The sequence below is a fragment of the Clupea harengus genome, chromosome 4, assembly GCF_900700415.2.
Source record: "Clupea harengus chromosome 4, Ch_v2.0.2, whole genome shotgun sequence".
Taxonomy (NCBI): domain Eukaryota; kingdom Metazoa; phylum Chordata; class Actinopteri; order Clupeiformes; family Clupeidae; genus Clupea; species Clupea harengus.
In genome coordinates, this window is record NC_045155.1 from 9127347 (window position 1) to 9143521 (window position 16175).

Here is a 16175-nt window from a genome sequence, read left to right on the forward strand (position 1 = left end):
GTTAAATCATGTGAAGCATATTATCCCCCCGGTCTGTTTCCTCATTCGATTTCCTCTTTGTGTTCACCGTGGAGGGCCCGGTTACCATGGGAACGACAGTGCTAAGAGATAGCTTACGCTGTAGACTTGTCAGCGGGGTCTCGGAGAGCCGCTTCCCCCTCCTGACCGCAAAAAGGGAATGAAATGATGATTTATGGAAGCATAAGATAACAGAGCCAGGCGCAGGTGACCTGAGGGAAGGAGACAAGGGATGGTTGTACCATCCATCTGTGCTCCCCCCATCCACCAACCCTCCTTCCTCTCGAACCACTCTCACCTTCTGTCTACCCCCATCCACTGTCTGTCTTTGTTTACATTTCCTGAGCTCAGCCAGGTGTAAATCGCACCGCGATCAGTATCTCCGTGGTGATAAACTTCACCCTGGCAATGACTGATGACACGGGCATGTGAGGGAGGGGGTGTTGCAGGGAAGGGGAAGGAGGTCGGGGAGGGCTGAGCAGCCTTGGTCATTATTTTGGTGATTAACAACTGCTAATTATTTTTCCTTTTCTTTGTGTTCCCACAGCAGAACTCCCAGAAGAAGAGGGGCACCGATCGCCGCTCGAACAGCAAAGCGGAGAAGAAACCCACCCTTCAGGTACTGCGCTGAGACCTTCTGTTTACTTCATACCGCACTCTTTTATTTTTTATCATTTGGTGTTTAGCGGTGAAAGACAGACACATGGCCTGCGTTCCCGCATCCCCCAAAGGCCTAATGAATAAAAAAAAACACAAGAGTGATGCTACCCTCTTCAAATTTAAAACCGCAATATCGATCTTATCTTTATGGGGGGAAGTTTTATAGTCGGATTGATTTTGGCATGTGTGGCGACAGCCCATTAAACGGCTTTCCAAGCGAGGCTCGTTTCTGCTGGGATGCAGTCTACTGTTTCCCAGGCTGTGAACAGGGGAGTGATGTCTCTCTGAACAGCGTGTACTGAGGGAGGGTACTTGGGATTGTTTTGGTCCCATACTTTCATTGCGAGCCACTTTGCAGTCTTTGTTTCTGTAATTACTATCACAGATCGCTTTGCATTAGTGAAGAGAGGGAGAGGTTTTTTTGTTTTTTTTCACGCTCAAGCTCTTCACAGTAGTCATTGTATGGCCTATTATGTAATGTATGTGCAAGCAGTACATTCGACTGCTGCACAAACAAAGTACTCTGTGAAAGCATGCAGTATGCCAACGGCCTCAACTGCCACTCCTTGAATTGCAAAAACAAAAAACTGCAACCCACACTGACTAACGGCACAAACAGATCCAACACAATCATTCCCTTCGCTGTTGTCTGTAATTATCATGGAATAGTTTTTTCTTTATTCAGTATTTCTATGCAAGATTTTTTTGCAAAGTGATGATTATGAGTTTCACTGTAGTTCATTAAATGAGACAGCTTTCTTAGAGCGAGGTAGAGGAAAGGTTAGAATTGCACAAGCAGCCATGCAGTGTAAGGCATTCATCATCAGTGTCATTTGGGCAAGTCCCTAAAGATGTGTCACGGCCTGTGCTCTTGACCCTGCAGCTCGAGGACAGCTCTGACCTGAGGTGCCAGCTGCACTTTGCCAAGGAGGAGTCGGCGCTCATGTGCAAGAAGCTGACCAAGTTGGCGAAGGAGAGCGAGAGCATGCGCGAGGAGCTGGGCAAGTTCCGCTCGCTCTACGGCGAGGTGGACGCGGCGCTCACCGTGAAGGAGGTGGCCGACTCGCCGCACACGCGCGAGGCCGAGGTGCGCGTCCACCTCAAGCTGGTGGAGGAGGAGGCCAACCTGCTGAGCCGGCGCATCGTGGAGCTGGAGGTGGAGAACCGCGGCCTGCGCGCCGAGATGGACGACATGAAGGGCCAGGACATGGGGCCCGCCGCTGGGGGAGGGATGGGGCCGGGGGGCGCCCTGCTGGTGCTCCAGGGCGCGGAGAACGTGATGGAGCTGCAGCGCCACCTGCAGTTTGTGGAGGAGGAGGCGGAGCTGCTCCGGCGCTCGCTGATCGAGCTGGAGGATCAGAACAAGCTCCTGATGAACGAGCTGAACCGCTACAAGTCCGAGCTGCCAGCCAACGGGGAGACGGAGTCACTGACCTCCTCGTCTCCGGGGCCGACAGGCACGCTCCTGGAGGAAGGGGGGAGGGAGGCTCCGGGCGAGGCCAACCACGAGGAGCTCCTGGCAGCCAGACTCCAGATCGGCGAGCTAGGCGGGAAGATGAAGAAGCTCCAGTACGAGAACCGCGTGCTGCTGTCCAACCTGCAGCGCTGCGACCTGGCCTCCAGCCAGCGGCCCGCCCTGGAGACCGACGCAGAGGCCGGCGACTCGGCCGAGTGCGTGCCCAGCGAGGGCCTCCGCGAGGGGCCCGTGGGCGGCGAGGGGAACGAGACCTCCGAGGTTGCCAGGGAGGCGCTGGAGAAGACGGTGCCCGGCCTCGGGCTCCTGATCTCAGACTGCGGCCACACGCGTACCCCCTGCCTGCTGAAGGACCGCGAGGCCCTGCTGGCCGTCCGCGAGCAGGCGGAGCTGGTCACCACAGCCATCCAGCTCCTCACGTCGCCCGACTCCAACTGCCTCCTCTCGGCAGCCTCCTCGGACAGCCTCTATCGCAAGCTGTCGGCCGGTGGCGGCGATGAGGCAGCAGAGAACGTGATCCTGGAGAAGAGCCCGCCTCCGACGGCCGATCTACCCCTGGTAGAGGCCCTAAGGGGCCGGCTGTGGGTGCTGCAGTCCCAGCTGCAGGCTTTTGTGGAGCGCGTGGAGGCTCTGGGAGACTCCCCGGGGAGGGAGCAGGTGGAGGGGGCCTCGCCTCTGCCGTTGCTGTCCGAGTCCGGGGGGCCCGTGGTGGGCATGCCTTCTGCCTTAGCCCCCTGCCCTTCGGAGAGCTCTGCTGGAGCTACCACAGCCAAACACAAGGTAAGAGTCTAACCCCCCACCCTTCCCTCATCTCTCTCCTCTACATTTAGATTGATTTTTTTTCTTCCTGCTTGGCCTTTTATTATTTTAGCTCCCTCTCTTTTGTTGCAAGTTTTTGTTCCTCTTCACGTTGCTGTGCCTTATGAACCATGCTGAGGTTTACTAACACCCTCCCCCATCCCTCACACTGGCTGCCATGTTTGACTGCTGGTTAAAGGCTCCCTGCTACTTTAAGCTTGCATGCTGCTGTTTATCACTGAAAGACCATGTAGAGAATAGTGCCATGGCCTCTAATGGAGTAGCCGAAACACAGTGTCATTTCCATCTGTATTTTGTCAGTAAGTTCACGACGTCTACGTTATGTAATGTGTGGAGTCTGGCAAAAACATCAATTCCAATCGGACCAGAACACGAATATTTCTCAAACCCATGGTAATACTAGCAGAGGTATGTGAAAACAGTGTCTGTTGACACTCACATACTCTGAGGCGTTTGAGGTCTGTTTCGATTGCTGGAGGGGTAGAGGCTGCACTATGTGATGATGTCATGGGTGCCATGAATCATAGCTCATCACATATACTCAGAGTCTCCTAAGTTTTCATACATGCAGTGAAATTGTGTGAATTCATTTGTGTGTTTGCACTGGTTGTAGTATGTGATCTGTAATGTTTGGAAATGTGATAAAGCAGGGGTGTAGTGAAGGTGTGCTGTTAGGTAACTAAGTGATGTGGCAGTGTTAGCTCTTGATCTGTGCTGATTCTCAGAGCTCCACTAGAGGCCCACTTCAGATAGCTCTCTCCCCCTCCCTTCTCTCTCTCTCTCACCGCATGGGCTCCATAACTTGTGCTCTCTTCTGCACCCTTCTGCACCCTCATCTCCTCCTCCTCGTCCTTCTCCTCCTCCTCTTCTGGTTTGGCCTCTTCTTCTCTCTCTCTTTTTGATTCCTTTGTGCCCCCCCCCCGACCCCACCCCACTGTCTCTCTCACCTCTGCCTGCCCCCCACCCTGTCCCTACCCTCCTGCTCACGTCCCCTCTCTCCTCTCTCCTCTCTCCTCTCCCTCCAGCCTGCGCTTGCACTCCTCAGTGTTGTTTTGGTTCTGTTCCCCATGCTGTCCTACTCCACAGTGGCCAAGCTGTTTTTCCTTTACATGCTTTTCTTTGTCCTGTGAGTTTTGTTTTCCAGTGTGTCTCACAAGGGAATATGTTTTGGTTCTGTCGTTTTTCTTTTGTTTTCTTTTTTTTCTGTTGTCCTTTCCCAAATCTGTCTCTTCCCATCTTCCTGTCCTCATGCCCCCTTGTCCGCCTTTCCTCAACAATCCCTGCTAACTGTCTACATCCCATAATGTCACCTCCCGTCCTCCTCTCTGTCTGTCTTCCTTCTCTCATCTGTCCCGTCTTTTGCCATTCTTTCTTCTTTTTGTCGTGTTTTATTTTTTCATTAACTTGCCCATGCATGCATGCAACAGTCCAACTTTAGGGACCAATCAGAGCGGGAGGTCAAAGGGCAGGAAGCCTGTCTGAGCAAATCAGAAGAGGAGGGCCACGGCCATCTCGACAGCAACAGGAACCAGGATGCCCGTGACCAAGAGTTGGACACGAAGGAGACCAGCAGTGTACTGGTGAGTTCACCATCTCCTCTCCGGCAGACATGTTAATCGAACCCAAGCAGGCTTTCCCTCTTATTTCCTTTCTTTCGGTGTGCGGTGCTGCCGGCTAATCATGCAGGCCTCACACTTCTGTTTACAATGACATCATTTCCCCCTCGCGGCAGCCAAAGAGGAAGCGTCTGCCACTCTTGTTTGTGTGACCTTTTGATATCGGTGTCTCCATGGCAACAAAGGCCCGTGAAAAAAAAGAGGCCTGCTAAAGTGATAAAGAGGCTGGCGAGGAGCACAATGGGGCTGGCTGACCTCCCCCAGCGCCAACCTATTAAAAGCCCCCTTCTTAAACCCACGTGGCAGGTCCCAGCGGAGACCATTGTTTACCACCGGTTTTTAAATACTATGATCGTGACTTCTCCAAGTCCTCCTCCCATGGAAAAGGAGCATTGCAGGCCGATTATTATAATTTAGTAATATGGCCACTAATGGAGATGGTTTACAAGTGGAAATAAGTTAAAACACTGACAGCAGTTTGGCGTTTTTTCAAAAGAACCAACTATATCTGTTGACTCCAACAAAACCTAAGTGCAGTTACCCCAGTGAAAGCAAAGGGCTTAAATCCCCCTTAAGTCAACAAAAAGAGGCGAGAAAAAAAGATAAAAGAGAATTGGCCCTCTGAAACCACTGCGATTTTATTTGATCAAACCCAAAGCAATTTGAGCGGAGAGAGCCCAGATCTCAAATTGGCCCATTACTTTAAACCGTGACAGAGGCTTCCAGCCCCGGCAATCTGGCTGATTTTGCGTCAGTCTGCCCCACAGCCGCTCTCAATCACCGCAGCTCTGCCCTGCCCAGGCTCCCCTCAGACACGCGTGGGAGGCGCGGGAGGCCATCAGGGCTGTGGCAGTCTGGACAGGGGCGAGGTGATGCTATCAGCCTGAGACAGCTGCTCCGCTCGACTGACATCAGCAAGAGCAGGCCAGGGGAGAGGAGTGGGACTCACAAGAGTAAGGTGGCAGAGAGTGGGACTGGGGCATCACCATTCACATGTCAGGGCATGCAGGGGGCATGTATTGTAATGTGAGAGCATGTCAGGATCATTAGATTGATTAGATTGGTTCAGTAGAACATGCAAGAGTAGAATTCCTGACAACTAACAATCCTTTACCTTTTAACTGGTTTTACTCTGTGTGTGTTCTTCCTCCACTGAAGGTCTATCAGTGACAAATAGTTCAATGGAGGACCATATGGTAACAGTAAAGATCCTCTTCCTGAGGGGGGTACTGACCTTCACGTTTGAAGGGCATGGTGGACACCAACCATGTTTAGAGTCCATGTGTGTTAACACCCCTTTTCATCTTCAAAGGAGTGTACTTGCCACTATGAGTAAAAGGCTGTCAGTCCAGCACTGACTGACTGGCTGCAATATCTATGTGAAGATCCACGCACCCAAATGTCACTTCAGCTAAGACAGAACATCACATATTCTCATAAGGCCTCTTCGACTCCTTCACCTTGTGGAGAAAATTGACTCTGTCAGTCAAACCTTGGGAGGTGAGGGTGGGGGCAGGGTAGTGTGTGTGTGTGTGTGATGGTGTGTGTGGGGGGGGGGGGGTCAGGTATAGAAGAGTGAAGAGTGAAGAGACCCTTTGCCCAGATGCTGTAAGCATCTTAGATGGTGTGGGGGGGGGGGCGCAGCAAATCAATTCTCTCCCAGTGGGCTGCACGCTATTTAAGTGGCTGACTGAGAGCTGCTCACTGGCAGAGAGTCTTCAGTGATCACTCCTCCGCCTCAGGATGTAAACCTCAACACATTTTAAACCCTAGCAGAAACAAATCATATCTCTTTGTCCATCTCTCTCTCTCTCTCTCTCTCTCTCTCTCTCTCTCTCTATCTCTCTCTCTCTCTCTCTCTCTGGTGATTCCTCTTGTGAAATCAAGTTAGGCGAATGTCCGTGACTGTCCTCGCCTGTGTTGCCACAGAAACCCAGACTCGATTATGACTGTGAGCACTCACCTCCTGACCCCCCAATCTCTCAGCACAAAGCAGCGCCTTCATACCAGAGCACAACAAACACTCATCTTCCAGCCTCACCAACACACACACACACACACACACACACTCACGCACACACACACAAACACACACACACACACACACAACACACACACACACAGACACACATACATACATACGCACAAGAGATTAAGTCATTAAGGAGCTCTTTATGCATTCCTCTGGACCAACAACAACAACAGTTATAATTCTCCCTCCCCCAGAGCAAATCAGACTCTCCCACCCCACCCAATTTCACGGACCAGCATTTAATCGCTCTGGTCCGAATGACATTTTGGCGTAAAAGAAAGATAATTAAAACCACGGGATAGTGATTTCTGGTCTGGGTGCTGTTAGTTACTGTACTGGGCAGACAGCCCTCAGGGCGGAGAGGGAGTGGGTGGAGAAGAGAGGGCAGCGGGGTTAGAGGAGAATGGAGAGGAGCGGATGTGGTCAACTCTTTAGCCTTGACGACAGCACTCAGTCATGTTCCTGTTTAATTAGGCCACGAGTGCTGTGGGGGGGGGGAGGCTGGGCACTGCCCTGACTAGGAACACAGGCAGACAGGGCTCAAGTTTCTCAGTGCTCTGTCTGACCAGACTGCTGGGTTGAGTGTTCAGTGGCCAGTGCCCCACATCTGCCTCGTCCAAGTCTTTTCCTCCTCTGGCCCTCTCTCACGTTTCCCCTGTTGTGGTTGATCTCTTTCCTCGTTTTATGGGCTCCTCATTTTTACTCTTCCCTCTCTCTTTGTGTATCACTCATTTCTCTCTCCCCCTCTCTCTCCCTCTCCCCCCCACTCTCTCTCTCCCTCTCTCCCCTCCCTCTCTCTCTCCCTCTCTCTCTCCCTCTCTCCCTCTCTCTAGCGTGATGAGGTGCATGCCCTGCAGGCTCAGCTGAGTGAGGCGAGGCAGAAGGCCGAGGGGGCCGAGCAGGAGCTCAGTCTGGAGAGGCAGGCACGCAGAGACGACACACACAGCACCTCCCACAGGCTCAGCCAGGTAACACCAAACACACACACACACACACACACACACATCCACACACACACACACACACACACACACACACACACACACACACACACACACACACACACATATATGCAGCAGCTTACTCACATACACACTTCTCCCTCTTAAGCATCCTAAACAGGCTCTGTCAGGTATCATTAAATACACGCACCTACACCGCAACTCTCTCTCTCACACACACAGATAGACACGCACACTCCCTCTCAGCATTTTACATAGGCTGACAGGCACCCACCCACACACATTCAACCTCTGTACTGTGCCCTCACTCTCACACACTTGCATAATCCATATCAATATGAAAGATTAGCGATGACCTTATCTGAGTAACTGCTCTGCCAACACCACAACATTGAATGGATCTCTCAGCACTGTTGTTATACTCCCACCTCCTAATACTGCCACTCTAGTTTTGATCTCTGGAAAGATCCCTAATCATAGCAACCACACCCGGAGCCAGGGGTGACATCACTCATATGTATTTATTTATAATGCTTATTGACAGCCTATACGAAACGATAAAGTGAACTGTAGTAATGCATACCATACCATGCTATAGTCTCCAAGGCACAGCCGTATCTACAACACACATCCCAGAGTGGCATGTCTTATCTCATTTTGGTCTGTCCTGCGTTCTATCCTCTGTCAAGTTATGCAAGATGAAAAATATGGCAGTTTGGCACAGCCAGTGAGCACACAGCCAGCTCATTGTGTAAATATGGCCGCTCTCTCATGGCATATGTGCTGATAATGCACCTTGCATATATACTAGATATATGTGGCAGATGTTCAGACAGACACCTTCAGAGACTTTGAAATGCACCGAGCTTGCAAACTGCTTGTGTAACCCTGTGTGCCTCTCTCTCTCTTTCTCTCTCTCTCTCTCTCTCTCTCTCCACTTTTCTCCACTTGTACATCGCTTCCTCCTGTACTCTTCTATTTATTTCTACTGTTTGTTTTCTCTTCTTTATCTCCATCCCTTTGTCATGGCTTTCTTCTCTCTTCATCTCTCTCTCTCTCTCTCTCTCTCTCTCTCTAGTTGCAGGATGAGCACCAGAAGGCCTTGGTGCGGAGGGACTTCCAGCTGCAGAGCCTGAGCCTTCAGACGCGGCTGCAGCAGAAGTTCTGGAGCCAGGAGAGGAACAAGCTGGTGCAGGAGTCCCAGCAGCTCAAGCAGAGCCTGCTGCTGCTCAGCCTCAAGCTGCGCTGGTTCCTCAAGCAGTGGCGCCTGGGCAAGAAGCTGGAGGGAGACGCCCAGGACATCCTGGAGGTCAGGAGGAGTCAGGGGTTAAAGCCAATATTATATAGCTGCTATAATAACTTCATAGTGATGTTTTTTTCCCCATTAGAACCTCCACAGTATAACTTTTGGGTTCAGGGCACTAAAAGTCTGATAGTAATTCCTGGCGGTAATGACCATAGAGTAAAACATGTGCCTTACTGTCTGTAATTTAGGTAAACAATGTGAAGGACCTCTGCCTGCTCCTCGAAGAGGAAGCCCTCAGCCCTCACCAGGGGGACAACAAGATGGCCGCCGCTGAGGAGCAGCCCCTGAGCCCCACATTTAAAGAGCACTGCCTGCTGGAGAAGAGTTACAAACAGGTAGACCCTCACTCACCCCTCAACGACACATAAAGTCATTCACTCACTCTAGCCCGTGAACAGGGGTGAATTCCAAACTACATGTGGTTCACATTTAGCTTCAGTTAAGATCTAGGTCACAGAGATAAAACACAGAGCCTGTCCACACATGGCTGGTCTGACTCTATGGTCAAGGATATTGATTACACTCATTTTAGCCTACCATGTGTGTTATGTGTTAGTGGACCCCTTGTTGTCAATCCCGAGGTTCATGCCCCACTGTTCCCCCAGCAGAATGGTGGTCTGAGCGGCACGCTGGTGGATCTGCAGGGAACGCTTCAGGACCTGAGCGTGGAGCTGCGGGAGGAGAGGCAGGGCTCGCAGGAGCTCACGCAGCAGTTTGCCAAGGCCAAGGCCTCCTGGGAGGTGGAGAGGACTGAGCTCAAGAGCCTCATCACACAGGTGAGCGAGCTGCACCACTCTCTACAGGGTCATACAGGTGAACTAGCCCACTCTCTGCAGGGCCATACAGGTGAACTAGCCCACTCTCTGCAGGGCCATACAGGTGAACTAGCCCACTCTCTGCAGGCTCATACAGGTGAACTAGCCCACTCTATACAGGGTCTCATCCTTCGGGTATGTATATGTAGTGTGCCTTCGGAAGGCAGTTGCCTGATTGCAAACATGCAAATGAGACTCTGGTGGTGAGAGATGAGTTTAATATCTGTGAGAGACACGCTCATAACCGCGGTCTCCTTAATGACTAATTAACAGGCGGGATGACGAGCCGAGACTAGATGGATCTGTTCTCAACGGGCCAGACACAAGAGGAGGGGGAAAGACAGAACGGGGGATTTTAGTAAACACAACCCCAAAGGCAAAGATAGAGATAAAACAGCACAAACCAGTCTTTGTGTTGCTGTTTAGATTATTAAATTAACAGATGGCGTGGTTGCTCTGCGCTTTGAAATGGAATGACTTAGAGCTTGTGCCCTGTTCATTCAGCCATCGGCGCCGCCACCAGCTCTGTAGCTGTGCCTGCATCAGGCTTTACGAGTCAGACTGGATCAGCCCCTGCAACTCCATCAGCTTCCTTCCTGCCTGGCACTCCCTCCCTTTTTCCCTCTCTCTATCTCTCAGTCTCTCCATCTCTCCATCTCTCCCTCCATCCCTCCCCTCTCATCGTAGCCTTTTGTTTGTCTTGTTCCAAGACAGACTGCCTTTGCCAAGCAACTCAGAGCCAGGGAAAGACATGTGCACAGACCCAACCCCAGTAGAGCTGCTTCTATCAGAGCCCATTTTCCAGATCCAGTCTGATACTTGGCTATTAATGACTTTTATATGAGGGTCTACTAGCAGTCTTAATACCAGAAAGGAAATTAAAGGATCTAATGACTTTAATTTCCTGCTGTTGCATGCTGCTTATCTTTCCCAAGATCTTTTAATTAATAAAGGCATCATTCATTTGGGGGAAGGGATTGGGTGATGGGATGGAAATTATTGAGGAATTTTGTTGAAGAGGAGGGAACCAAGAACTAAACATTTGTATGTTCTTTGGTTAAATGGACCAGGACTTGCTGCCATCTCTGGTTTATTAACAGCACTTCATTATGGGGTCCCTGGTGCCATCCCGTCAGCGCCACTGCCACCAAACCCAGACTGGCACAGCTGGCACCGATCCCTCTGTCCAGCTCGGGAACTGGTGCCAAAAACTCTGCAGCGTGGCACTTAAGCAACATGGCATCAAAGTAACAGCTGTTGGTCCGCACAGAGCTGGTGTCCCCACAGCTACGACGCCTTCTCATAGCTCATGCCCACGTCAGTGCGTGATCACAGGGTGGTGTGAGGGGAGACAGAGCGAGTTCGTACTGCAGAACACAGTGAGATTCCTCACTACACTAACCTCTAATGCCCCTATTCAGAAGAACACCAGAGCTCATTACTGCCCATTTCTCACTGGCTGCGAACAGAGAGAAAATTGATTATTGTTAGGCAGTAAGTGGAGATTCGTCGGACCACCGTGTTTGCCGGTTGCCAGGTTTGCCAGCGTTGAATTAGAGCCTCGGTGGACTGGCAACATGCTGCCTCTCGCTCACACGCAATTGATGGGCCTCCCAGAAGGCCGTGTGTTTTAATAGCCCAGCTGACACGAGCTCGTAAAAAAAGCGTGAGCAATAGCTCGAGCTTTGATGCTCTGCTTGATGGAGGCTCAGTGAGAGTTCATGTGAGGTGAGAGGGGAGGGGGAGGAGGTGGAGGTGGAGGACGGGGTGTGGCAGCGGCAGCAGCAGCAGCAGCAGCATTCTTTTCTTTTCTAACCCTTTATGTGTGAGAGGCTTTATCATTGAAGTTATAAAAAGATGGATTAATAGTCATGTGGCACCAGTGTTTCACCACAAGTTGGGCACATTTTACTTTTACGATGGTGAGGATAGGAGGGAAATGTTGCAGAATGTCATCAAATGTTTTTTATTGTCTGTGTCCGTCATAACAAAAGCAGCTTTGTAGTCAGCCCCTTAAAATGTTACTGTGTCCGTAACCAAGCAATCTCTGTCTCCAACCCGCCTCTTTACCCTCAGATGGAGAGCAAAGCCGGGAGGGGAGCGTTGCTCTCGGGGGCTGACAAGGACCCTCCGGACCTGAAGGGGGCGCTGAAGCGTGAGCGCGAGGAGCACCAGCACCTCCTGGCGGAGTCCTACGCGGCCGTTATGGACCTGACCAAGCAGCTGCAGATCGGCGAGCGGAGCTGGGGCCGCGAGAAGCTGGAACTGCTGGAGCGCCTCAACCAGGAGCGGAGCCAGTGGGAGCAGCGTCTGCGGGAGGCCCAGAGCAAGAGCTCACAGGTCAGCACGGGTCAGGGGTCACTACAGGTCAAAGGTTACGAGGGCATTAGAAAACTAATGGAAGAGAGAACCTATTGCATCATGCCTCTTGAAATCTTGATAACCGTGCTACTCTTCTTTTTGTTTCATTTACTCGGTTAGTCGGTGTCTACAGTCGTTTATATGTCTGACCATCTATTCCTCACTTGCACATTGTCTGTAGTCTCTATTGTTCTTCTTTCTCTATCCTTCCCTCCCCTCCTCCATTTTGTTCCATGTCTTCCCACATGGTGTTCTTGGCTCTCCTCCTCCTCCTTGCTGGAGAATGGGCTGGGCTCATTGTCCTGTTGCCATGCCAGATTACAGGTTACAGGCTGAGTGGCATAAGATTGCATCAGTCAGGCCTGCTGGGCAGCCTGCGGTCAGCCTCTCCCTGCACGCCTCCCAGAGGTGCAGCACAGATGGAGACATTATGGTCGGAGTGTCTGGCCCAACCACAGGGGAGAGAGCGCAGGATGCAGATGAGACACTTTTTCTCTCTTAGTATCTCCCTGTTATGGGCTGCCTGACTTTTTTTCTCAGCTTTTTGGCTGTGAGCGACTATTTCCTTTTTGTAACAAAAGCGGTTTTTGTGATCATGGTGTAGAGGGATTCTTTGGGAGTCTCCGTATCTCAGTGAGAAAGAGAGAGAGAGAGAGAGAGAGAGAGAGAGAAGGAGAGACAAACAAACATAGCAGGGAAGCCAGAAGCCCAAGCACACCCTCTCTCTTTCCCTGCGCTTCTCTCCTTATCTGCCCTTCACTTTTTATCTCTTGCTGTGCTCACTGCCGTGGAGTTCAGGGCCGCTCAAAACGTAGTGGTAGAGTAGTGGTTTGTTTGGAATTGGTAGTAAACATTTAAATGGACAGAGGGATTTGGAGTGCACTTGGTGAACTGTAGAATCCCCCTCATCCCTTCTCACCACTCCCTTTGTTTACTTCCAGAAAGGATGTGGATTCCTTTGTGTGACTTCATCTGTTTGTGTGTGTGTGTGTGTGTGTGTGTGTGTGTGTGTGTGTGTGTGTGTGTGTGTGTGTATGTGTGTGTGTGTGTGCGTGTGTGTGTGTGTGAGAGAGAAAGAGACCTCTCTTCTCTTATCTCACATGATTAAAATCCTCTCGTCTTTTACTCTCTTTCCCTTCTCTCTTCTACCTCAAAGGCTCTGAGTGACAAGATGACAGAGGGAGGAAGCCTATCTGACGTAGAGACAAATGGGACATTCTTGGAGAGGTGGGTTTTAAATTTGCTTTTGATTTATTTACTAGGACATTTATTTGAATTTTATGAAAGTTTTCATGTTATTTTAATGCTCTTTTTAACAACCATTCTTTTCCTTCAGGACCAAGTCCATCTCCTCTGTTATTGAGCTGGAGTCTCTCCTGGACGCCTGTCCTTTCGCACAGGGTCAGGAGGTCAACGGCAAGGAGTCCGGCAGGCTCCAGTCGGCCTACTCCTCGCCCCTCCTGGCCCGCACCGACCTGAGCGGCCTGAACCGGAAGAACTGGAAGTACCTGACCAGCGACTGCGCCCCGCCAGAGCAGGCCGACCCCTTCAAGACGTGGGACTGCCCCGGCACCAACAGCAGCAGCAGCTTCCCCGGCCTGGAGCTGAGCCTGCAGGGCCCCCAGCGCAGCTACACCGCCCCGGACAAGACGGGGATCCGCATCTACTACAGCCCGCCGGCCGTGCGCAGGATGGAGGCCAGGCCCTCCAAGGGGAAGACCCAGCAGCTGCAGCAGCAGCAGGCCCAGAGGGGCCACTCGTCGCGGGACCCTGGGGAGAGCCAGCCCTCGGTGTCGGCGCCCACATCCAGCTCCTCGCTGTCGTCCTCGTACGACCAGTGGCTGAGCACGCTGTCGCAGCAGCACAGGGACCTGCTGGAGGGGAGGACGGGGGTCGGAGGAGGGGCTCCGTTCCACAGCCTGGAGATCTCGGGGAACCTGAGCGACGACATGAAGGAGATGACCAACTGCGTGCGGCAGGCCATCCGCTCCAGCTCGCTGGAGAGGAAGTGCAGCAAGGACGCCGGGAGCCAGACGGCGGGGGTGAGCAGCACGGGCACCCAGACGGCACGCCTGGTCAGCGTGGGGATGCAGACGGACGGTGCGGGGAGTAGGGCGGGGTTCCACGGTAAGAGCTGGTCCCCGCGGCCGTCGTCCTCGCTGGCCTCGGCGCGCTCGCGCCAGATCTCGTCCTCGCTGGAGAAGGTGGCCGGCCGCATGGAGCGCCCCTGCTGCTCGCCCAAGTACGGCTCGCCCAAGCTCCAGCGCCGCGTCTCGGCCTCGTCCTCGCGCCTGGACGTCTCCTCCAGCGTCTCCTCCTCGCGCGACCGCAGCCTCTGGAACCTCCACCAGCGCAGCGCCTCCTGCGGCTCGGCCTGGGCGCGCTCCACCACCACCCGCGACTCGCCCGTCCTCAGCGGCCTCAACGACGGCCTGTCCAGCCTCTTCAGCGTGGTGGAGAACGGCGGCAGCTCCGAGGCCCTGTGGAAGGCCGACCTGTCTAGCCCAGCCAGACAGCCCGCCGGGAAGCCCTCCGGCCCCAACCCTGGGGTGGGCCTCAACCAGGCCTTGGGGGACTCGAGTCTAGGCGTAAGCGTGGGCGTGGGGTCGCACAGGTACGGCTCGGTGCAGGAGTTCATCAGGACCGTGTGCGGCCGCTCGCAGGGCCCCAGCTCCAGTGTGGACGAGCCCAAGCCAGATTGCCTCTCTGGCCTGCTGGCGGGGAGTGATAACGTCACTAAGATCGTCAACAAGCGCTTCATGAAGCCGGCCCGAGATGACCTGGTGCCCACCGGCCTGGCCAAGGATGCCAGCCTGAGGGATAGCCTGCCTGGCAGCTCAGGTGCCCTGGAGGTGAGCAGTGCCATGGCCCTGTCCACACACATACACTCACACAGCACGCTCCAGTTTGTCTACTACAGTTACTACCACTGACGTTCACTATGTGTTCTGCAATCAGCCATTGAAATGCATTTCCAAGGCCTTTACTATATACAATGAGTTCAAGCATGTGTGAAAACCTGTTGGCCTACGATTAGCGCCAGTTGGACTGCCCGACGCTCATGGCTCCTTGGCTCTTGTCCAATCAGGTCTCATGGAATTGGTTATGCTAAGGGTTTAAGTGACCCATAAGTAGTCAGGGGCCAAAGTGCATGCATTGGCAAAGTGCTTTGGCACAGCGCCTGTGTATGTTTCACACAGAGAGTGGGCTTGATGAAAGTGCTCATGCATTCCACTGACACTGCCTTTCACTAAAATAGTCTTTTCCTCCCTCTTTGCCTCCTTCTGTCTTCTTCTCCTTTCTTTCTATCTCTCTCTGTCTTTCTCCTCCTCCTTTCTCTGTTTATCTCTCAGGACTCTGTCTGTGACTGTTCCTCTCAGTCTCTTACTTCCTGCTTCGCTAGACCTTCTCGCCACACCGCACGCCACTCCCAGAGCCAGTGCAAGCACCGTCTGCCCGAGGCTGCTATGACAACAGAGGAGAAGGTGGAGGTTAGCGTGGAGTAGCGCCAGAAGAGCAAGAACGTTCACATACTGCCACAGTACACGCTGGCAAACCACCATAAACACACTCAGACACTCATAAACACAAACACACACACACAAATATGCTCAGATGCATTACACAATCACAAACTGCCACAAAACGCACTGCCACACACAAAATACACTGCCACGTTTACAAATTCACATACGCTCATTGACACCTACTCTCACACACGCAGACGCATGAACACAGCCACACACACACGCGCATGCACAGACACTGCTGTAAACATGCATAACACTTTATACTCTGAGGAGCAGCGAAGGCCTGAAACCCTCGGGGGTCTCCATGTGTGTGGAGACCTAGAGACTCCTCCCAGACTGCACATCTGAAGGCCAAGGATGCGGGGAGGGAAGCCCACCCCCCGCCCCCTCCCCCTCCTCCACCCGTAGTACGGACACACCACCAGCAGGACCCCCCCCCCCCCCCCCAGTCAAACCTGTCCCCTCTGAACCAGTATGCATCGGGACAGCAGCTGCTCCCTCCCGCACTCTACCAATACCCACGATGTCAGGACTCAACTTCACCTCTCCGCTTTTACTCAACTACCTACCAGGAAATACTCG

General features: G+C 52.6%; 1 protein-coding gene across 2 annotated transcripts in view; it reads left to right on the forward strand.

The window, feature by feature from the left end:
* Nucleotides 1–15916, forward strand: part of soga1 (suppressor of glucose, autophagy associated 1) — a 43517-nt gene extending 27601 nt beyond the window's left edge. The window contains exons 4-14 of one of the 2 annotated variants that reach the window (XM_012834950.3): nt 566–637; nt 1562–2932; nt 4399–4551; nt 7453–7587; nt 8660–8890; nt 9076–9222; nt 9493–9663; nt 11779–12042; nt 13220–13290; nt 13400–14915; nt 15417–15916. In XM_012834950.3, coding sequence (XP_012690404.2) covers nt 566–637; nt 1562–2932; nt 4399–4551; nt 7453–7587; nt 8660–8890; nt 9076–9222; nt 9493–9663; nt 11779–12042; nt 13220–13290; nt 13400–14915; nt 15417–15569 — 4284 coding nt within the window. In that variant the 3' untranslated portion in view covers nt 15570–15916. The remainder of the gene's footprint in view (nt 1–565; nt 638–1561; nt 2933–4398; nt 4552–7452; nt 7588–8659; nt 8891–9075; nt 9223–9492; nt 9664–11778; nt 12043–13219; nt 13291–13399; nt 14916–15416) is intronic. The other variant, XM_031566077.2, reaches the window with a different exon arrangement.
* Nucleotides 15917–16175: the final 259 nt, after the last annotated feature.